This window comes from Molothrus aeneus, chromosome 14 (assembly GCF_037042795.1).
Source record: "Molothrus aeneus isolate 106 chromosome 14, BPBGC_Maene_1.0, whole genome shotgun sequence".
Classification (NCBI taxonomy): Eukaryota; Metazoa; Chordata; class Aves; order Passeriformes; family Icteridae; genus Molothrus; species Molothrus aeneus.
In genome coordinates, this window is record NC_089659.1 from 4,562,671 (window position 1) to 4,585,367 (window position 22,697).

Genomic DNA, 22,697 nt, shown 5'->3' on the forward strand with positions numbered 1-22,697 from the left:
AGAATAGGATTAAAAAATAATATACTGGGCATCCAAGGCTTTGAATGAAAATTTTCTGGCTGTACACATATTGTGCAATTTCACAAATGAGCCTTTACCCTCAGCAGTGTTAGAACATCTCCAACTTGCCCTCTGTGTGTCTAACCTGGTCAGTGGAATCCCTAGTCTACACTCCTTCCCTCGTTTCTCTCTCATCTCCTTACCTGCCACCACTGCTGCTGACACACACAGATATTTGAATATAGCTATACAAAACAGAGTCACCTTTAGCACTGAGGTCTAGAAAGGCAAGAAATGAAGGGACTGAAACAACTCTAGACTAGTCCTGCAGGATTTACAACTCCCCAGGGTCAGTTTTAGGGCTTGGCACCCCATGGATCCCCATGCACTGCCAGCAAGTTGTAACAAGGGGCTCCACACACTGCAGGGCACAGCAGAGACTCTGTGGGTGTCACACTGCAACCCTTCTGCCTCTGGCCAGCTAAGGGGCATTCCACTGAGGGGGACCCCAACAGGTGAGGATAGCAGAGGAAAGAAGACAAGGGCAAGGAGAAATAGCTGGCCTTTGCCATGAGAACAGAACAAACTGGAGGAGACACAGAGCAGAGGATTACAGGTTTTTATTTTTCAAACATTCCCCCCTAGTCTAGCACATTCTACAGTCTTGCTAGCACAGATGGTAACAAAGCCTGTAATGGTTCAGAAGTTACACTGCTACAGAGAGCAAACAAAAGCAGAGGTTTATTAAAAAAAAATATTGTGAGAAATGGGTGGAAGAGTGCACAGGGGATGTGGTGGAAACTGTGTCAGGTAGTGGTGCCCTGTGTGCAGCAGACATCTGTGCTAGCAATGCAGAAACCCTTCCTGGGATTGCACCAGGTGAAGACTCCACTGTGCTGGAAGCACCATTTCACAGAACCACCCCAGTGCTGTATGAAGGTGGCTGCTTTCAGGACAAGTAACCTATCTTCTACTGAGCCAAACCTCTCAGGACACCCTGGGGAACCCCACACGACCAGTCCCACACCACTGCCCTTCTGAAAAACAACCAGGGCTGTTTTTGTGTCCCAGAACATCCCCTGCTACCACACACCATAACACTGCTTCAGCCAAAGAACCATAAATGCAACACTGTCAGCTCTTACACCTTCAGCTTCTGCTGCCTCTTCTCCCTGCTGTACACCACAGCATTAGGAGTGATTTTGGTTCCATCAGATACTGCTTTCCATCAGCTACAGACAAAGGGAAAGACACACAGGCTAGTGAAGAGAGGGGATCCCCTTCCTGAAGGTCAGGTAAGTGTGGTGATGGGTTAGCTCATGCTCCAAGCCTTCACACAGACACATCTTTCAGGCTTCAGAAGTCACCTCTTGCTTGCTTTTCCCCACATTAATTAGAACATGTTTTTCATTAGACATGCAACTGAGGCAAGCCCTAAGCTATTCCCTGTTGATGTTCATGTCCCAAAGTTGATTGATTTGCTTTGGGTTTGTTTTTCGTTTTTTTTAATAATGGATCCAAACTTTCACATTTTGGTGACAGTCCAGGACACCACTCCCAAGGCACTCCTACCCATGGCACCAGACACAGGTTACTCAATCCTGGAGCAAGGCTAGCCCTGAAGCATTTGAATGTGGCTATAAATAAGCAGCTAAGTAAGAAAACAAATTAACAAATTCTTATCTACATAAAAGCTTTCTAGGCATTTCTTTTGGAAAAGCTGATTAGTGCTACTTGCTTCTATTATGACTCTTGTTCATGAATACAGCCGGGCTCTGGAATGCTTCATTCCTCTCATCAGGATGATCTGACTGCTGTTTTTAAAGCAGCACAGGATAGGGATGACATGATTTTAGACACACCAGCAAGGAAAATTAAGGGCTCCCAGAAGCTTCCAATTTTCTAAGCTCTCACGTGAAGCTGGAAGTACATGCTTGGAAGTAAAATATGCTTAAATTATAAAGAAAGTTCAAGCAATTTGCTAAACCCAAGTGTAAATAAAAGCAACAAGTCTGCCTCCTACTAAGCTCTATGGGCCTAGTTACCTGAATCCTTAGTGGCCCTGAGCTGCATGGTGGCTTCAATGCTGTGTAAGGTGGCATTTGATCCTCTGAAGATGGAGAAATTTGTTGCCTGAGCTCAGAGAGGACAAGCAACACAGCATAAAGTAATGCTTTGTGCCAAGAGTCCCCTGCCCACTCCCCTCAGGCACTTATCCAGGAGCACCACTCCCCATGTCACTGGCCCCTTTCCTTCTCACCCCACTCACAGCTGCTCTCAAAATCCCCAATCCTTCATTAGAGCAAAAACTAACCCTAAGCATGGGGCCTGTGGTGCTAATGCAGCATGAAGAGCCACCAAGACATGACCTGGGCTCCAGCAGCAGCAAGCAGGAAGCAGCAAAAGCTTTGGGCAAGAACACAAAAAACTGGACAAGTATTGAGCAACCCCCTGCCAGGTACAGCCTTTCTGCAAGCAGCAGTTCAGGAACTTCAGAGTCTCCTGTGTCCTATGAGGAAGTATCTCAGGCTAGAGGTTTATGAAACCCCAAGGTTTATGAAAATGAAGCTCAAGCTTTATAAAAATGAAGCGTCTGTAGAACTCCTAAATTCTCTGCATCCCTGCCCTCTGTGCCCACAATACAAGCTATCCTGCTAAACATACAAAAAAGAAGGTAAGTTGCTTGCTTGAGCCTGCAGCATTACATTCATGGTTTATTGAGCACTCCACGAGTCTTCTGAACACCATTCTCAGCACTGGTGCACTCTCAACCTTCTTCAACCACTGACAGCTCCTGCTGTGCTGAAGAGACACAAAGCACCTGTACAGACTGCTGCAAGGCAGAAATGTCACTGCCAGGACCCTGGTACAGCAGGACTCCAGCCAGAGGTGCTCCTATCTCCAGTGTTATCTCCACAAGTATGGCCAGGGGAATATGGGAAAAAAATAGGTATGTGCTGTATTCCTTACTCAAAGGACAGTGTCTTCTGTGAGCTCACACCAGAGCACTACCCATGATGAATCCTGGGGTTACACCTCCTGCAGCAGGACCAGCTCAAGGACATGAACCAGCTGAGATTGTGCCCATCTCCCTGGGGTGGTACCTGAGTGCCCAGGGCCGCCCAGGGCCAGGCTCTCTGCAGACAGGGATCAGGCCAGCTCCCAGTGCTGTCACAGTTAAGGGACACTCTGTACCAGCCTGAAGACAGCACCTCTTTCCCACAGACCAACCCAGCCTGAAACAGCTCACCATGTGGTCTGAAGCACTGGCTACTAATACTGTCTTTTCTATTGCTTTGGGTTCCATTTTCATGGGAGATGAGCCAGAGACTCACATTTAACACGACCACACTTACTGGTGTCTTGTCCTTTGATACATGGCTGGGAATCCTGGGCAGCCATTCAACCTGCTCTGTACATCACTGGATCAAGTTCCCTTCAGGACCCAAGCTAACAAGGCAGCACACTATGTGCCAAACAACATAAATCTCTCCAGTCTGTTCACTGCAGCTCAGAGTGGCTGATTCTCACATGTGGCACATGCCATCAAGTGCTGTGACAGGGCATCTATCCACTTATGTAATGAATTAACTCCAGTGAGAATGCTGATCCATGCCTCAAGTGTACAAACTCTGGGATCCCAGCTTAGGAGCTGCCTTTTTGTTTATTTGTTACAACGAGGTGTGGCCAGACATGTAGATTGTGGGCAAATGTGAAACATCACTGGGAGGTCTGCCATGAAGCAGCCTTCAAAACAAAGGTTATCAAACTATTCAAAGCTTTGATGGCATAGCATGATGTAGATAAGACTTTTGAAGACTCCTTGTTGGAGGTAACCAGGCAATCACTCCTGTTCCAATCTCCACTCAGATTAAAATGAAAACAGAGCAGACAAGCTGGTGAAACCTTGTGGCTCATTGCACTGCATAATACAAACTTTCTGAACTGAAGCCACCTTCAAAAAGGACTGGAGAGTCTTTCTGTCAGATCAAGCCTACCAGAACACCATGAAAGCATCATGTCTCCCACAGATCCTGCCACTGCAAACACCAAAACAGTGATAGGAACATGCCACTAATGCTCTGAATTTATCTTTTGACCCCTAATTTCTGTTCTGCAAAAATATAGAAACAGAGCAGGATCCCAGGTGGACCCCTGAGGGTGAGCCTACAGGCTTCAAGTTCCCCAGCAGTAGCAGAAGCTTCAGCAAGAAAACAAAACCCCTCAGAAACCAAAGTGAGCTACCAAATCCAACTGACCATGCCCTCTGTAAGGGCTATGCAGTGTCAGCAGATCTAGCACAATCCAGCCCACACCATCTCCTCAGCAGAGCAGGGAATGTGTCCTGTGGATCAGCTGCAGGCAGCTACTCAGGGATTAGCTGAGAACAGCACTGTTAATGATTAGCATTCCCTCCATCGTGCCCTTGGCTTGGCAGGAGCGCCCAGCCTGAGCAGCTGTGGCTGAAAGCCCTGCCAGGCACCTTCCCTCTGCCTCTTCTGGGGAGAGCAGCCATTCCCCAGTCACAGTGCTGTCTCCTTCCCACTTTTCCAACAACATTTTCAGCTTCTTGGCCCAAAATGCCTTAGGCCTGCCCCCTCCCATACTGTAGTGTTATCTGGTATGAAGGGGACAGATGCAGCAAATGTGTTTTGTTTCTTTTTATCCAATAATCTCGTTTTTCAATTAAAATATATAATATATATTTAAAAAGGTTTAGAAAAGCTTCTATGTAATTTGCACCTACTTTTACATATAGATTACAATAATGTACAACTCTTCCCCACAGTGGTTTGAAACCACGGAGACCTGCCAATTTCTTCCCCTCAATCATATACATTATCAAACATCATATGTGTTTGTTCCTAATACAGCTCTGAAAAAGAGTCTGTCACTGTTGCCTTCTCAGACAGAGAGATGCATAATAGGGACACACATTACATTGGCTTCATGTTCACTGTAGAAAGTTCCCAGATTAGTAAAAAAATATTTCATCTATAGAAAATGCCCTTCTGAAAAGCAACCAGGGCTCTGTTAAGGCCACACCCAGGCTTTCCATTTTGCTGCTGTAGCAAGACAGATCAAAACCAAACCCAAAACAATGTTTTTATGTCCCAGAAAGCAGCTACTAGCACCTGTGCTTATTTTACAGCAGCCTGGTGTATCAGGAAAGTGCTGAGAACAGCATAGGGACTTCTCAAAACATGCTTCTGATTCAATGGGGCTCAGTTGGCACAGTGAAAAACTCAGTGTCCTCCTGTTCCACCCAGGGGGACAGCTGGAAGCCTTCTACACCACGAGAACCACCCTTCCCCGCAGAACGATGATGGACGCTCCAGTGATGGGCACACTGAAACCACCCCCTGAAACAGCACCCCTTCTCCCACAGGGCTTCTACCAACAAGCTCCCACCAATTCCTCTGTGGGATACCAAGTGCACATCTGGTGGCTTAATCAGAAAGTCCAACTACTTTGCCCCATGAGGAAAGCCAAGCGAGAGCAGAGCCAGCCCTCCCTCCACCAGTCCGAGGCACTGGGAGACTTTCTGCCGTAGCAGAGAGAGGACAGCCAGTGAGAGATTCCTCCAGCAAACCCAACTCATCACACAGGAAAACACTATTGCCTGGCACAGAGGCTTCTGGCCCAGGTTTTTACCAGGGCTCCTCTTTGGACATGGGTTTCTCCAGGTGGTCCAAGGCAGGGTCAGGTTTGTAGGAAGAGCCATGGCACATAACAGGATTATTATTTTTAAACTCTTCCTGTTGCAGCCAGATGCAGGTTGCCCCTTCTTCCCAGATGGGCAGCCCTTTCTGCCCAAGGCATGGTGTGCAGGGAAACTGAATCCAACATGCTCCATTCTCTTCTCTGCTGGGGTGGGAAGTGAAGTCAGAACCCAATGTTCAAAACCTGAAGGACACTAGGAAGAAGAAAATAAAGAGTGACTGGTTAGAGCTCCTCTTCAGTGGGAATCCTGGATGCATAGATAAGGAGTTAATTACTACCATTCTGCCCCTACAGAACAAACAGACCACAAGAAACCTTGATCAACAGAGAGTTAAGTGGAGGATGCAATTGCTCAGCTCCAAGCTTCAGGGTATGACTGAGACAGAAAGGTCAGCAGCAAGTATTTCTCCTGTAAGCTGACAGCACCAACAAGGCTCTGCAAGATAAGGAAGTTTAAAGAAGGACTTGGCTAACACTAGAGGCATTGCAGGAAAGTGGAAAATTACTCTTCACCTTAAACAACCACAAATATCAATTGGTAGGGAAAAGACTGTAAAAGAGACTTTTAAAGATCACACACAAACTGTTTATGCTCACCCACTTAGAGAAATCCTGTCTCTACCTTCCAAATAATTAAGCATTTTTAGGTATTTCAATCCCCCAAAAGTCTGAAGATCTCTTCTCAGGTCTTCTGCCTCCCCTCAATAAAGCTGTCACAACTCATTGAAACAAGCCTTGGAATAAGTCTAAGCTGACTTAGGACACTGACATAAAACCACCACTGTAGGTATATGATCCACTCTGAAAGGCAAAACAGCGAGATAAATGTAGGGCATCCCAGCAGCTGCATTCAGTAACAGGAAGCATGAAATAAACCTGTGAAAAGGTAAAAAAAAAACAAACCCAAAACTACAAAAGAGAATCAGCCCTGAACAAGAAAAGACAGTAAGTTAAAACAGAAGCCAGAGCAATGGGATGCTTTGGGAAATTGCAAGTTTATGAGGGTTTTATTTATTTATGTTCTGTCAGACAAAAATCCAATGTTTGGAGCAAAGGGAATTCGATAGAACAAAAAAAAGTATGAATGCAGACCAAACTGGGCAAGGGATAAAGAGTTCTCCAGACTCTGAAGCCATAGGGAGTCTAACTGAATAAGTAAAAATAATTAACTACTATCCACCACAAGACTAAATGGATTCTACACTCACCAATGAGACAAATACTACAGCACTTCACAAAAAAGGCAGTTCTATTTCTATGCTGACTGTCTTCCTCTGTGGCTAATAGCTCAGTTTGTGGGTGCTGCATCAGTGCTGGGCAGAGACCAAGTTTCAATGTTTGATCTCTAAGGTCCATGCAAAGAAACACAGGCAGGGTTCAAACAGACTCCTGGTGAAGCTTGGATGAGCTCTTTGGCATTTAACTTGTAAGAAGAGGATAAAATCATGGGAGCTTTGAGCACCAAGGGTAACACCAACTAGCTCCTATCTTCCTAAGTGCTGCAGATAAGACTAAGTACTCTTTCCTAAAGACATCCTCTTGTCTACAAAGAGAAATATTTCCCCAGTTCACTTTCATTTTGGCTGCTCAAATCAGAATGTGATCACTGTGATGAACTGATAAACAGGTTTTACTCAGCATTCTACCCATAACTGACCCAGAAGGCCACGAGTTAGGCCCACAGGAACTACTCAGAACTGCTTTATGTTAGTGATCACTTAAGAATAGCTTTTGCCAATGTGAATTTAACACAGAGAAAAGCAGAGTAATAGAAAGGATATGAAAGGAAAAATGCTTGCCACACCAGAGCAATACATAGCTTTCCCTGAACAGTGATTTCCAAACTGGGATCCTAGGAACTCACTGCAGTACAGGTCAACTGACACAGTCCTGACCTCCTCACAGACACTGATGTCTGCAGCTCACTTGGTTTTGTAACTTGTTGAGAAAACATTCTGCCTTTTTTCCCAGGAACACTCCTATTTCTCTGCACATGTGGCCTGCTCTACCCTTTGCTGGAAACCTGATTCACCTCTCTGTCTGGGCAGCCTTTTGCACAATACTTGCCCTCCTTTGGGGAAAAAGCTCCCTCTCATCCCACTCCATGGACTCCAGGATACAAGCAAAACAGAAAAGCTTTGCAAAACTCAGAAAAGGCAAACATAATCTAAGGACAGAATAAAAGGCTGGAAGCAAAGCACACTGGCAGGGTGTGGCCTCTCCTCCTGGGGCAGCAGTGCTGTGACCAGAGCACCAAGGCACGTGGGAGCTACGCTTTATGCTCAAACACAATGGGGGTTCAGAACTTGCTCCAGATCTCACTCCTTCATGCCCAGCACATTTCCCAGAAAGTATCATGTGTGGAACAAGGAAAATCCAGGGGTTTTAACATCAGTAGCTCCTCTGTTTTGATTAAGCAATTCACACAAAATATAAAATGGAACAAGAACACAACCACGCTTTTAAGAGCTCCTGTTCTCCCTCTTAAGCCCTTCATTATATCCACATTTTCAACAGTACTAGACCCTACCCTTGGATAAACAATTCCTCAGCTTCTCTGCTTTACACTCCTAAAAAATAATCTATACCTGGTATGCTTTAAAGAGAGGCCTTGTCTATCTGGCCCAGGAGTGCAGGACAGTCTGCATATGCTTTGAAAACACTTCTGTGAAAAATATTTAATCCCTGAAAAGTCCACAAATATAATGGCCTGCCCTAGCAGGGCATTAAAACAAAAAAAGCAAACCCTAACAAACAAACAAAACCAACAGAAAAGCTCAGAACAATATCCAATGGAACACTGCTCAAAAAGCCACAGCCTCTGCCACTAACTTGCAAACTGTCCTAACACAGAAGGATACCATAGTTTGTCAACCAAATTTCGAAACCAAAATTTGAAATCAAAACTGAGTTTCTGTATTTCACCTGAAGATAAGATCTTTAAATTAAGACACTCAGAAATTCAGTAAATGCACAGTTAACACACATCACTATAAAAAGTCCCATAAGAAAACAGAGAAGCTTGACTGATCTTCCTCTCCCTACAATAAAGAGATCTGTTAGATACAAACAGAAGAACACTACCAAGAAATGACATCTTAAGCAGTGGGCTGTGGCTTGGAATAAGGGGGAGTTAAATTGTGTCTAAAATCTCAATATATAGTAATGCATCAATATGTTCACACAGTTTAAGTAACACCAGCTCAAAGGACAGCATTTTACTCTGTCTGGACCCAAGACACTTGTAGAGAATGGCTGCACTGACAGAGGTCACCTGGTCCAAACCACCTCCAGGTTACTCAGGTGCCTAGGAAAGAGTATTAAGGTCAAGAAGATGATAATTTCTGTCCTCATGATTTTGAAGCTTAAGGGCTTCCCAGAATGAAGCAGTATCTGCAGTTTGCCCTTACTTCTGCCTGCTCAGCTGGACAGTATTAGCAGTTGAATTTGCAGCACTAACAAATACTATATCTGCCTCCTAAAAAGGAAATATCCTTGGCAAGGCTTCCACTTTCCAATCAATATCCAGCCTATGCTCCAGCCTGTCCACTTTCCATCAGCTGAGTTCCAAGTGTGAAGCAGGCCTTCAGCTCCAGCTCCCTAATTCTTCCACTGCCTCTGGTTTAAGTGTTTCAAGTCAGGGTGTCACTGCCTTAAACAATAAGATATTTTAAAGTCTTGTTGTCATATACACTATTTGCCAAACTGACTCTACTTGTGCAAATATGACAAATTGCTGAAGATGCAGCTTTGCAGTACATGGGATAGCACTAACACATCTTCTTCCAGTCTCCATGCACACTGCAGACTCCCGTTTCCTATTCTAATAATGGGAAGCAATTGAGTAGTTAACACTGGTGAGCCAACTTACCTGACTTTCCAGACACTACCCCAGGTAAGGGCAGGGCAGGAGGTGTGATAAGAGTGACTGTGACCTGCTACACACAGACCAAAGCAGACAGCCATGACATGGACATGCTTTGTACTACACATCCTAGAGAACTCTGCAGGGATAATAGTAACTTGGGTAGAAATACAGTGTGTGCTTGGCTCAGTTCAACCACTCTGTATATACTGGTGGATGTCTTTATTTATGGAATCAGCACATGCTCTCATGTCAACTGTAGAGCTGTAGGCACTGCCTGATGTCCTGTGATGGAGCCATCTTGGGTGACAGGAGACAACAGGAGTTTCATTCAGGTTGTTCTATTTCATAAAGGAGCTGACTACCTGGTTAGTAAGTTAAATCCACCTACCTTTAAACAGCTTTTTCTCTTCCTAAAAGGGAAGATGACTCTTCCAAAAGCTTTTTACTATGCTTTCAAAGAGGCTCTTTTAACTGCTGCAGAGTTGGGCAAAGGAACCATAACCATCCTAGAGAGGGTTGTTTGTAGCATTTTACACAACTACACCTACCTTTTTGTGCTCCTGAAGTTAACTTGGTACCCAGGTATGGTTGGAGGCCTGTGAGGTGCTGGGATAGCTGGGAGTAGGCAGAATAGGTTCAAAATTAAAGTCCAGTCCTCCATCCATGAGTTCACTGTTGATTATGTAATCCATATCACATTCAAGGTTCTCCATGTACATGTCAATGTCCAGGTCAGTGGGGAGCCTGTCCTGGTTCAATCCCAAGGGAGCAGGGCTGGCAGATGAAAGGAGCACTGGACTGCCCAGCTGGACTGACTGGGCAGTTGTTGCAGAAACTGGAGCCTTCAAACTGGTGATGCTGGCAGTGTTTTGAGGAGATGTCACTATGGGAAGCGTTGATGGCAAAACACTGGCACCGACTGGTTCTGCCTGCTGCTCTGCAGGCTTTCCTCGTGGATTGCCTGAGCTCATCTTACTCTGGGCAGTTTGTCCACCCAGAAGCAGAAGAGTTCGGCTGCTCATCCTGTTACCAGTCTGTGGGAGAACTGGATCCACCTGAGTCATCATAACATCCCTCGGAGGCGGAGAGCTGGGTGTCAGAAGAGCTTCCAAGGTCTGAGGGGCAGAGAAATGGCTGACAGAACTTTGCAGTGAAATATCAACAGGGTTAAACAGGGAGTTGCCAAAAGTCTGACCAGCTGCATTTGGGCTCTGCAAGGAAAAGCTGGAATCTCTCTGGATCTGACCACTGGAGGCAGATTGCTGGGTGGACAGCACAGATGAGCTGGGAGACATCAAATTTAGGCCATCGATGAGCTCGAGCTCCTCGGTCACAGTTGGTGGAACATTGCTGGATGCACTGGAGTACACAAGAGAAGGAAGCAGCTCTTCATCATGGAGGTCATCCTGCTCTGTCAGGATAGGAGAAAGCCTGGCACTGATGGTGCTTGCATTGGAACTGGTTCGAGGCCGGAAGGTGTTCCACACATCAGAGTCCTCGTTGCTTCTCGAGGACGGGCTCCCAGGCCACTTAGGAAATTGAGAGCCAGGACTGTCAGCAGAGGATTCTGGAGCAGACTGGAGAGGAGGCTTCTTCCTGGATGCTTTACCTCTGACTTTTGCAAGTTTGCTGCTGTTGTCCATAGAGGCAGCTCTTCTCCTTGGTGCTTTTCCACTTTTGCCACCCTCAGGATTGAGCATCCACCAAGAGCTCTTCCCTGTGGCTTCATTATGGACTTTAATAAACTTGCTGTGCAGGGACAGGTTATGTCGAATAGAGTTCTAAAAAAAAAAAGAAATAAAGCCCACAAAATGTGAGGACCTGTCAGTTGACACACCTCCCACCTAGAAACCTCACAAGCTTAAACACATTCAGACAGTATGCAGAGAAGAAAATTATAACAAAAAGCTACCCATAAAAACCTGCTATTTCTGTCTGAACATGCTTTGCAGCACTAGCAAGCGGTGCCATGTTTCACTGCAATATCAAGGGTGAAGCTACCATGACAACTAGCAGCTTTCAGCTAGCAAAATACTAACACAAAAGAAGTTTAAAGACCGTACAGAATCTGCAAAAAATTAGGCACGTCACAGAGCGAGTAAACAAGTTCTAAAATACAACCTGCAATTTCAACATGAACCTACCTGAATTTGAGCTATTGCTGTTCCCACCCTTTTGTCAACCCCTTTACCCAGCATAACCCTGGCTAATTTTTTTAATGTTTATATGGCCAGTTTTCAGTCAGAGTCAAGCAGAGTATAACAGTAAATACAACAGACTGGGTGAAGAGAAATGGCAAAACACTTCTATTCAGTGCATCCACTAACATCACCCCAAAACTGGGAGAAATGAGAGAGAAACTTCAAGGAACAAGAGTCCTAGAATCCTGGAGACTGCCAGGCTCCCTCTGCAAGGAGGCTGTGTGCTTTCCCTGGTGCATGTTCCTGACAGGGTAAGATGTTCAGTGGATACTGCACTCCCACACAGTACAAGCCAGTTTTAGCCTCTCCCATCTTTCTGCTGGGTAAGACACACATTCCTTGCCTCTCCCAGCTCCCTCCTTTTGGTTTAGCTTTGCTGAAAACTGCAAGCTAACATGTCTGTACACCATCATCAAACTCAATTTTCATCCTGCAGCTGATAAACTCCCCAGTATTTTAGAATCAGGAAGCAACGATCTCATTGTTTGAACAGATCCCCCATAAACTCCCCTTGAGGCCTTTGAATTTATTTGATATCTGCACTTAATTTCTTCAGATGGCCAAATTACAAATGATTAAAAAGTGCTGCATTGGAAACACAACGGGGGTCCAAGCACAACATCTTTTTCATATTAACTAAGTTATATAACAACCTTCAGTTTTCATGCATACTCTCTTAATTCTGAACAAATTAACTGTGCTTTTATCATCTTTTTCCACCAACTCTCAACACAGTTCTTTCCTGTCTGCTGCTTTCCCTCTCCCCACCCTTTTCCTCTCGGAAAAGTCCTCCCCATGCTAATTTTGGCCACCTCACCAAAAGTACTGTCCTAGAAAAAAGAAGACACAGATAAATTAACAATGCAGGCAAAGTGGAAAGATTTTATGGAGATTGAAGGAGATCTGAGAATCATCCTGGCTTAGCTTTCATTTTAACCTTTGGCTGTTGAGGATTTGGAGAAGACTGGCTGCTTGCTGCAACTGGTATCAAAGAATACACATGTTCTTAATTGGAGAGTGACTGCAGAGCCAGAGCCTGATGGAACATGTGTCAGTCAATGCTCTTACACAGTTTTATTACTTGAGCTGCTCACAGTAATAGCTGTACAATAGTCCTGCCTGACATCTTCTCTAAACAAAGCTTTCTTTTCCTTCAAGTGTTGTAACAAACAATTCAGACTGTGCACTGTCTACTGCAAGGCTGCTGCTTTCATTTCCAAAGAATCCCATCCCTTTTCCCAGGTAAATGTGCATAACTTTGAATGCACACTGCTGCAGCAATAAGAACCACTATGTTGTCACTAATTCTTCATTTATTCTCCTGAAAGTAGCCTGGGAACTCATGATGGCATCTTGAGTATCATAAGAGACAATTTGTGTAGCTAATTTTTGGCTGAAAAGCAGCTTGAAATGAGACATCTTGGAATAAGAATAGGATTCACATGAGCACAATGAAGCCTGGTACCTTTTATAAAACAGTCCCAAAGTGATTTTACATGGTACTGCTGAACTGACATAATGGTGGAGCTGTAGAAACAGATAATTGCTGTACCACTCTTTCCTTCCTCATCTTCAAACTCTCATCCTTCCGTAACACAAGCATCTGTGACGTTATAAGCAGTTCAGAGAGCCAACCAAACTGAAAAGCAGCCTTACCCTTCCTTGGAAACTACTTTTCCAACCTCTTTTATCTCTGTTTTTTGAACTACCTCACCGTGGGGGTCAAGCACCAAAAACTGAAGAGAACAGAACGTGTAATTGGAGGCAGAGGAAAAAAACCAGAACATTTCTCTCAAGAGGGTTAACTGTTATCTAAAGTGCAGTGCCTAAGTTATCACTTTGCAGCTCTCCTGCAGACTGTGGGAGGCAGCTCAGCACTGCAGCACAGAACCCCAACTCACCTGCAGGACCCAGCTTGGCTGCAAGGCTGCAGGCTGGAGAGCAGAGTGTCCCAAACTCCACCTGAACCCACACACCCAGCAGCCTGAATGCACCAGAATGCACCTGCTAGTGATTCAATACACTCAACACATGGAGGGCACCCTCCAATCTCACCGAGAAAGCCAGGAACAAATCAATTATGCTAAAATAATCACAGACCTCAAAGTCAGACCTGACAGAAGAGGAAATGGCAGAGTTCAGTCACCCGGGCAACCTTGACATATTTCCTTTCTCGATGTTAAGCAACCCACACCAGAAACATACAGATGACTTTTGATTAACTTTTTAGATGCTCAACTTCAGCAGTGTGGGAGGCTCCCAGTTGGTCTAAGCATCTGCAAAACACACAAGGTGTTGACTCTGCAACTCTTTGATCATAGAGAAGCATGACCTGAAGGAAGAGGTGCAGGCAGGAATCCTTCAAATCCTTAGGAACATCTTCAGCCCCTACTTAGGGCAGGATATTGTTATTTATTTAGGTATTTTATAGTGGTACTTATGGCTGCATGATAAGCATTGCCATAAAAATATGCCAGCCTGTGTCTCTAAATCCGTCATAGATCAAAGATGATTCCTGCAAACCACATTCAGACAAAACCAGTCTGAAATTAAGGTCAGATAGTATGCAAAAAAATCAAGTTTGGCTAGAGACAAACTTGTACACTGAAGGGTGGACCATTCCCTGGGTCATAACCACTGTGTCTTCAAACTAGGATATATGGACCAGCCACAGAAGTGTGGCTAGGAGCTTATGCAAACTATTCCCTAAATCTTAGTTACCAGAACATTAAGTCTTCTTCTTTGATAAAATCTCCTGGCCACAGTTAAAGGACAGCAACACTTCTCACCATCAAAACAGGCCTGCCCCTGCAGCAACATCAGTGCTGCTGCTGTGGATCATGCCCAGCACCAACCACTGCTTTGGTCTCACATCAGGGAATTACCACAGGAGCTGGTAGCACAACCAAGCCACTGCCCTGCCCAGTCAGCCTCACGGGCAACTGCCACAGATACCACTGAAAATGCTCAGCTGAAGTGACTACAGAAGATTACAACCTTCCCAGGGGACTGTACAGCTCTGAAGGTACAGCTGAGGTTCCCCAGCATAAAACTGAAGTTTACAGGAGCAGAAGGAGGCTCTTGTGCCCTGCCCAGCAGAGCTCATCCCTGCAGCAGTGGTGCATGGCCTGGGCTAGCAGAGCACTCAGGGCCAAGCACAAGCTATGCTCAGAAAGACAAGACAGAGCAACTACCCTTCCAGGAGACACAGTGGCTTCCTTCCTTTCCTGGCCATTCTCCCAGGAAACATCATGTAGTTTAAACTACAAACCACAGAGGATCAGATTTCTTAACAAAAAGTCTCTCTAAAGGATGAGTGACAGAAGGAAAAAAAAAAAAGGAAAGAAAATACATGCAATCACTGCAGCTGCCTGTAATACACTCTCACTGCCTTGGAGGCATACAAAGAACTTGGTCTCATCCCAGTGCAGGGCCATGTTCCAGTGCCAGGCCTATAATTGTGCTGAATTATCATTTGCCATGGCATTCTTGGGAGGCTGCAAGGGGAGAACACTCTGCCTGCTGTATTTGTCAGTGCCTGTCTCAGCCACTTGGCTCCAAAGGCTTCAGGAAAAAGTCTTCCTTGTAGAGATTTGCACCAGCAAGTAAACAACTGCTCCAGAGCCAGGGAGTTGAAACACTTCCCCAGCAATCCCCTTCCAGAAGGCACACACGAGCACAGACGTCAAGCTCAGCAGACAGGGATCTCTATCTTAGGAAGAACATTTTCCTTTCTGTAATCTTTCAGTGGGAGGCCAGAAGAAGAAGATCACAGCTCTCTAAAAAGCAAAGATTGAGGCGATTTACAAGACAGGCAGGCATACACAACAAAAGCTGTTTAGGATTAGTTAGAGCAGAAGAAACTTGTTGGAACAAGTAATACCAGCAGCCCAGGAACAGCCTTCTCTGAGAACTGCCTGGAAAACTGAGCTGTGCTGCAAGGAATAATCATTCAGCACAGCAGCTTTCCAAAAAAAACTGGCAAGGAACAGGAAAGAGTAGCAGCAAAATCCTCAAGTAATTTAACAGGCATTGTATGAAGTAGATGAATTTTCACCAAAAGATAAGCTTTTCCCAACTTTTGAAGGGAACAACCACATTCAACAAGGCTTCAAATTAAAAAAAAAATCTCATATTTCACGCTTCTTCAGGGCATTACAACAAGAAGGGCCTATTAGTGTCACTTTAAGCAGGGTTAAGTGTATATTGCTACACTGTGATGGTTGGCCCTCTTCACAGCTGAGTACGCATCAGTTTTCTTCCACCTGGAATACAGGACACCTGGTGACCCCACATCTGCCCTACTGTCCTACTTCTGTGCACCAGCCTCATTTTCCACACCCAGCACTCAGCCATTCTCCCACTCACAACACCTTGCCATGCCCAGCTGCCTTCCTCCCACCTCACCTACACCAGACCATTTAAGGACTACTGGGATTCAAAGGTAAAATACCCTGTTAAGAGAAAGATGATGGACAATATCCACCTGTGCTCACTAGGTTTCCATCAGGGACTCCTCAGTATGGCATCTGAACAAGCCTCATTCAGCTTCTGTTTTTTATGTCCCCCCTGCTTTAAGGAAAGCCAGTTCAGCTGTCAGCAGCTGGGACAGGGAACGTCGCCCTGCAGCCAGGACTAAGCACATCACTAACACCACATGAGGTAATGGCAAGGGTCCAGCACTTTCTACCCACCCTCAGCTATACAGGATTCAAACAGCCAGACTCCCCTTCCCCTTTGCAAGGCAGCAACTTCCAAGAAACCAAAATAAACCAAAACTAACAGAGAGCAGCACCAACAAAACCATTTAAGAGCAGGTGGACTTCAATGATGTATCAGTGACAACAGCAATGACATCACTATTCCAATTCAGTTTAGAACACATCTTGATTTTTAGTGTCAGAAGATTTGATGGGAATTGTATCCTTTCAGGCACATGAACATAGGAATAAACACTACAGGCTCTCTCAACACAGTCACAGAAAGCCTTTCTTCACAGACTGCAATCAGTGGCTCTGTGCAGCACAGACACCCCCAGACTCCACACTGTGCCTCACCTATACACAAACCTGCACCAGGATGAAGACTGGGCAGAATTACACTTTGCTCAGAGCCAAGATGCTGAGCTGAAGTTTTAGGTATCCTTTTGGTTTATGGCATCAATTCAGTTTTGGCTCAGTGAGGAAACACAGGGAAAATATTCTGAAAGTCTTCTCAAACCACTGCAGCCTTTTAGTAAATAAAGGGGGGCTACAAGGAATCAGGAGAGGAACTGTTTACAAGGAGCGATAGGACAAGGGTGAAAGGCTTCAAACTTGAAAGCAGGTTTAGACTGGATATTAAGCAATTCTTCCCAGTGAGGGTGGTGAGGCCCTGGCACAAGCTGCCCCATCCCTGAAGTGTCCAAGGCCAGGCTGGATGTGGCTGGAAGCAAACCTGGTCTGTTATAAGGCATCCCTGCCCACAGCAGGGACATAGAATGAGATGATCTTCAAGGTCTCTTCCAACCCAACCCATTCTGTAATCCTATTATCTTGCAATTACCATTACCAAAAGTCAAAGTAAGCCCAGCACTGCCACCAGATGTTCCTGTCCAGGTAAAGGGTTTCTTAGTGAAATTAAAGAAGGTTCTCCAGATAATGATTTGGGCCCTTAGTGGTTCAATTTAAGAACCTAATGTTTTTGACAAATCTGAGCAAAAAGAAATAATCTTAAAGGATACAGGGACATACCAGCAGCTATTAAAAACAAACAGTGAACGTGCCTATTTTAGGAACTTATCATTGCTCATTTGCAGATCTGACTTCAGAAAAAAACAAAAAAGTTGCCTGACTGATAGTCAGCACACCAACAAACAATAAACTTTTCAACTTTGCCAAAACTAGTGTTCACATGATTTGTATCTACCGAACTGGAATTTATGTGCAAGGCATAAAGATAGCCTGGCAGAATCTACCAGCTGCAGCACAGCAGAAACAGTCCAGAAGATGTACAGGCTTCCTTTTGTCTGCTGGCCTATTCTCTTTCATGGAGGAGCTTCAGAGGGCCACAGGATGAGCAGTTGCTCCAACGTGAGGGAACTCTGCACATGCTCTGCCAGGAGATCAGCCAGCCACAGCTCTGGGAGAGGCTGGGGACTGTCAGGGCCAGCACTGAAAGCCACTGAAGTGACTGACTATGACTGAGCCCTCAGCCAGGTCTCCTGATCCATCTGGTCAACATTTCATATCAACTACAAGGCTGGAATGGAAGGCTTTTCAGGAGATGCTGCCCACTTTAACAAAGATTAAGAGTAGACATCTGTTTTAGATAAACAGAACACTTGATAATTTTAAATTCATAATACAGCTCTCCTTGAGCTGTTGCATATATATATACATACACACACACACACACCCCCCATACATATATATATGTATGAGGGTACATATGTTGTATATATCCGTGCACACATTTGAAATAAATAGGGAGCACCAGGATGCAGAGGAGTGACCTCAGCTTCCCATAATTAGTGCAATAGTGCAGAATCATTTGTTCTTTATGTTGTATACATAGATACATAGGTGACATCTGATTTTTGTTTCAGTGACATACTTTTGGAGGGTGAAGAGGATGGCTTTAAAGTTTATTCTGTTCCTACAAAGGAAAAGACAAGAGCCTGGGGAGAATACACAGTTTGTTTCACTAAGAAAGATGAGTGCTTTTTGTTCCTCACTGTGCCAAATTTGCTTGTACACATGGATGTAACAACCAGTGCAAACTGCTTCTCTGCAGGGTTTTTGCCCTTTACCCCAAACCCTCAACACTGCCCCTTGCAAATAATCTCAAAACCAAAAGGAATTATCCTCTTACCCATAGATACCCAGACTATCCTGCAGAGCACCCAGGAGGGATTATGAAGAAGCCCCAAACACCCCCTACACAGACACTTCTGCCTCGCAGGCTGGTTAATTCTTAACTTCAGCTGAACTCCTGCAGGGAAAGGACAGACTGCACACACAGCAAATGTGTCCTTTACAAGGTGCTTGAAGCACTTCAGGAACAGCCAACTCCATCTTCCTCGAAAACACAGATTCTTCTGGAATTCATGGAGGTCACACCCTGGCAGTCTGCAACAGCTGCACTTCCCCCAATTGTATAGTGGAGCAGGACAGCTCTAAATTAATTATGAAACAACAATGAGTTTATGGGGTTTATATTAACTAAAGTAGATTAAGAGTTTTTAAAGACATCTTGCTTTTAATTACTTAATCAAAATTCTCTGTTAAACTGCACTACATAAAAATAAAATGTATTATCAGTTTGGCTCTGTTCAAATGAGACAGAAATGCCAGAACTTTAGAGCTGTACCACCATCTTAACAGGCATCAAAATGCTACCTTTAAATGCTACAGCAGCTTCACATTTATTTCCTTTATGTAAAATCATTCACCTCAAAACTGAGAAATCACTAAGATAACTCAAGAAGTTTTTCCTTTACAGATTAAAATCCCCCAAAACATGCAAAGAGAGCTATGCAGCTCTAAAATTAAGAAGAATAAAACAAAACAAAACAAACCAGACAGGTCCATTCCCCTCGAGTGAAGACACGTCTTTTGTTTATTCAGTTTGTCTTAAATATGCACCTATTAATTTTGCTCCAAGTCCACAAAAGTCAAATTGAACTGACTTGACTGAGTCCCCGTCTGTAAAACTGTAAATGTCTGACCTCCCTTCACTTAAGGGATCTGAATGCAAACAGACTAAGGTCAGTAAAACAAACAAACCTCTTGCAAACCCATGTAACTGCGAGTTAACAGAAAGAAAGACTAAAAGTAAGTTCCATGGTCACACATCCTGCCAAGCTCTGCCAACAGGATTTTGTGAGTGAGCAGGAAAGAAAATGTATTGTATTTCTATCACGATTTTCTGTTTGCTGGTTAAATCAAGAGCTTTAAACTGCCCTGATCATAAGACAGGCTGATTCCCACCACAGTTGTTGTTGCTCTGCCCACCCTCATCTTTCTTGGTGAAAAGTTTCTTTTTCTTCTCCTTCTAAAGCCAGAATTATTCTGTTCCCAGGCTGGAAAACCACACTAAAAAGTCAATCACAGAAAAGCTATGACAGTATCTGACTAGGAATCTCACTCTTGTGTATGCAAAATTTCTCAAAGTGAAATTCTGGAATTTAAATCTACCTGTACATGTCCCAAAAGTGACACATTGTTAAAACACAGAGTAACACCAAAGGCTGAAGGTCCCATTACACATGAATGGATATAACAAAAGAACAGCCATAGTGGATTAAGCCAGAAGTGTACTTATTCCAGCATCCAGTCCAGCAGGACATCCCACTATATTCCATCTTCACTACAGTACCTAGGGAGCATTTCAGAAAGCACAATGAACTTTAATCTCAGGCACTACTGCCCAACAGATACTCGGACATATTCCTAAAAAGAAAATGCATCAATTCTGTTAAATTAACACGACTTCATGCAGGAGCAGCAGGACAGGAGAGCAGCCCTAGCCTGAGGAAACAAGAACTATCTTCCAGTAAGAACACCAAAACCCAAGCACTGTCCCAAATCAGAACTTAGTATGCAGAATCCAACCTATACATACAAGTAACAGAGAACAATCCATATTAGTTAAACTAGATGCACTCTCTAGGAACTGTCAATGAGTGATAAATGGAAAGGTGAAAAGTTTTGTATTGACGTGTGCCGGCCCAAGCTGTGACAGCCGCATCCCTCTCACCGTGTTTCTACCCTCTCGAGCAAATGTTTGCACCCACACCACCACGTGGTGTGCCGCTTCAGAGAGCTGAGCCAGCTGAAAGCCAACCTACCCGAAACTGACGGTTATTTATTTATTTACTGTCTGAAATTAACTCTCTGTCCTCACCTACTGCTCAGTCGGACAAGCAGAGGAACACGTGGCTGGAGTCACGGAAGCCCAAAGCCCCAAACCATGCTGTCTGAACCTCCTGCAGAACTGCAGCACGGATGAACTGCTAATAAATACTGCAAACAAGAGTGTAATTCCAGTCTGTAGTGAGAGAGCAACAGAGTCCAGTCTCCATGGCATCCGCTCAGATACATACGACAGGCTGAGGGGCTATTTTGCAAGCCAGCTCTCACATTTCCCTTTCTCTTTGCTGGAACTCTTTAGACTAAAGATAAGGGAGCACAAGGTCGCCACAGGCAGAGAACTGAAACAGTGTTCAGGAGCTCTTTTAACAGAGCCCTGCACACACCTATTTCCAGAATGAGACAAGACACTGCTAAGCCTTTAGAGCAGAATATTGCTTTTTCTTTTCCAAACTCCAGCAGAGGCCCCCATCACGTTCCTGGAAACAGGACGCCTTTTCAAGAGCCGTTCTTGAAAGCCAAGCACGCCTGCTATGACACTGTTATTTATACTGAGCTTTAACAATCACGTGACAAAGAACTGCGGCCTTGCGATTAAAAACCCTTCAGCCGAGGCTCTACCCTGCACAGAAACTCGGACACAGCCTGTTAAATAAATGTGCCCCTTCTCTCCTGGAAACGTTTCTAAACGCAAAGAGCACAAGGGGCAGCCTCGCGGGGCCATGCCACAACCAGCCCCAGCGGCTGCTCCGGCTGCACAGCCGAAGCTTGGGCTAGGTCTGAGACCCCGGAGCTTTCAGCAGAGCTTTCAGCCCAGGCTCCGCAGTGTGGGCACCGCTGCCCCGAGTGCAGCCGAGCCGCAGCAACAGGTGAGCACGGAGCGGGCGGCGGGGCGGGCCGGGGCACCGGGGAGGCGCCTCCGCAGCCGCTGCTCGCCCGGCCCCGGCACACGAGGCCGGTCCCCCCGTCACGCACCTTCCAGCCGGCAGAGCTGTTGCTGTCACCCTTGTCCTTGAAGTAGGGGACGGAGCGCACCATCCACTCGTAGATCTGCGCCAGCGTGAGCCGCTTCTCGGGGGCGCTCTCGATAGCCTGGCTGATAAGCTCGGCGTAGGACTGGCTGCCCCAGGCATTGCGCCGGGAGCCGCCCTTCCGCGCCGCCGCGCCGCCCGCCCGCGCCCCCTCGGCCCGGCCGGGCCCCGCCGCCGCGCCGCCCGCGCCCTCCTCCGCCGCGCCAGCCGCGCCGCCCGTCTCCGCCTCGGGCCGCGGCAACGGCCAGGTGCAGGAGCGCGGGCGGCTCTGCGGCTCAAAGTCAGGGTCGATGTCCGGCGACGCCGCGGCCCCAGCCGGCTCCGCCATGGGCACCGCCTCAGCCCCGCCGGGAGTGCCGGGCCCGCCACCCCTTTGTGCGCCCCGGGCCCACTGCCGCCGCCGCGCCGCTCTGTTTACCAGGGAGCAGCGCTGCTCCCCGCGCCTGCGCGCGCGGGGCACGCCGGGAGCGGTAGTCCCGCCGGGGCGTTAGCAGGCAGCCATGCACGGCCGGCGGACTACAGTACCCAGCGCCCCCTGCGGCGGAGGGCGGGGCGTGTCCCACTACGGGTGAGCGTGGCAGGCGGTGCGTTGATGTGACTACAGCTCCCAGCAGGCATCGCAGCGGGCTACGCTTACATAACCTGCCAGGCCCAGTGCGGGCCTAGTCCCCCCACGACGGCAGAGGGGTGATAGTGGCGTGGTGGCGGCAGCCCCGAGGCGGCCGCAGCTTTTCCGCCCGCCTCAGCGTGCGTCGCGGCACTCCGGGTCGGCCTGAGAGTGGTGCTGCCTCCACCATCCCGTCACGGATGGGAGCCTATTTCCGGGACACTCCCTGGCGTAAGGCGTGATGGGTGTGCGTCCCGATCTGCCCGTCAGAATCGCGACAACCATGTTCCGGGGCCTCGCGCTCCCCGCGCTGTACAGCATCCGGGACTGGCAATACTCCAGACGCTGTATGGTGCAGTCCCTGTGTACATTTCTTGGCCCCGCGCCCCGGTTTCCAGCCGGGCGCTCAGGACA

General features: G+C 46.3%; 1 protein-coding gene across 1 annotated transcript; it reads right to left on the bottom strand.

Moving 5' to 3' along the window:
• Nucleotides 1-605: 605 nt before the first annotated feature.
• Nucleotides 606-22,004, bottom strand: FOXO4 (forkhead box O4). Its single transcript, XM_066559556.1, has 3 exons — nt 21,621-22,004; nt 10,141-11,373; nt 606-5,917 (listed from the first exon to the last, which is right to left on the bottom strand). Exons 1-2 carry the CDS (start codon nt 22,002-22,004, stop codon nt 10,159-10,161), a joined length of 1,599 nt encoding a protein of 532 aa, XP_066415653.1. The 3' UTR covers nt 606-5,917; nt 10,141-10,158.
• Between the last annotated feature and the right edge of the window lie 693 nt (nt 22,005-22,697).

What these genes read in the sequence shown, in the direction of transcription:
- FOXO4 (XM_066559556.1), bottom strand. Translation starts at nt 22,004, where the DNA reads ATGGCGGAGCCGGCTGGGGCCGCGGCGTCGCCGGACATCGACCCTGAC. An exon ending in ACAGCTCTGCCGGCTGGAAG is followed by an intron (nt 11,374 to 21,620) that starts GTGCGTGACGGG and finishes TTTTTTTTTTAG; the next exon opens with AACTCTATTCGACATAACCT.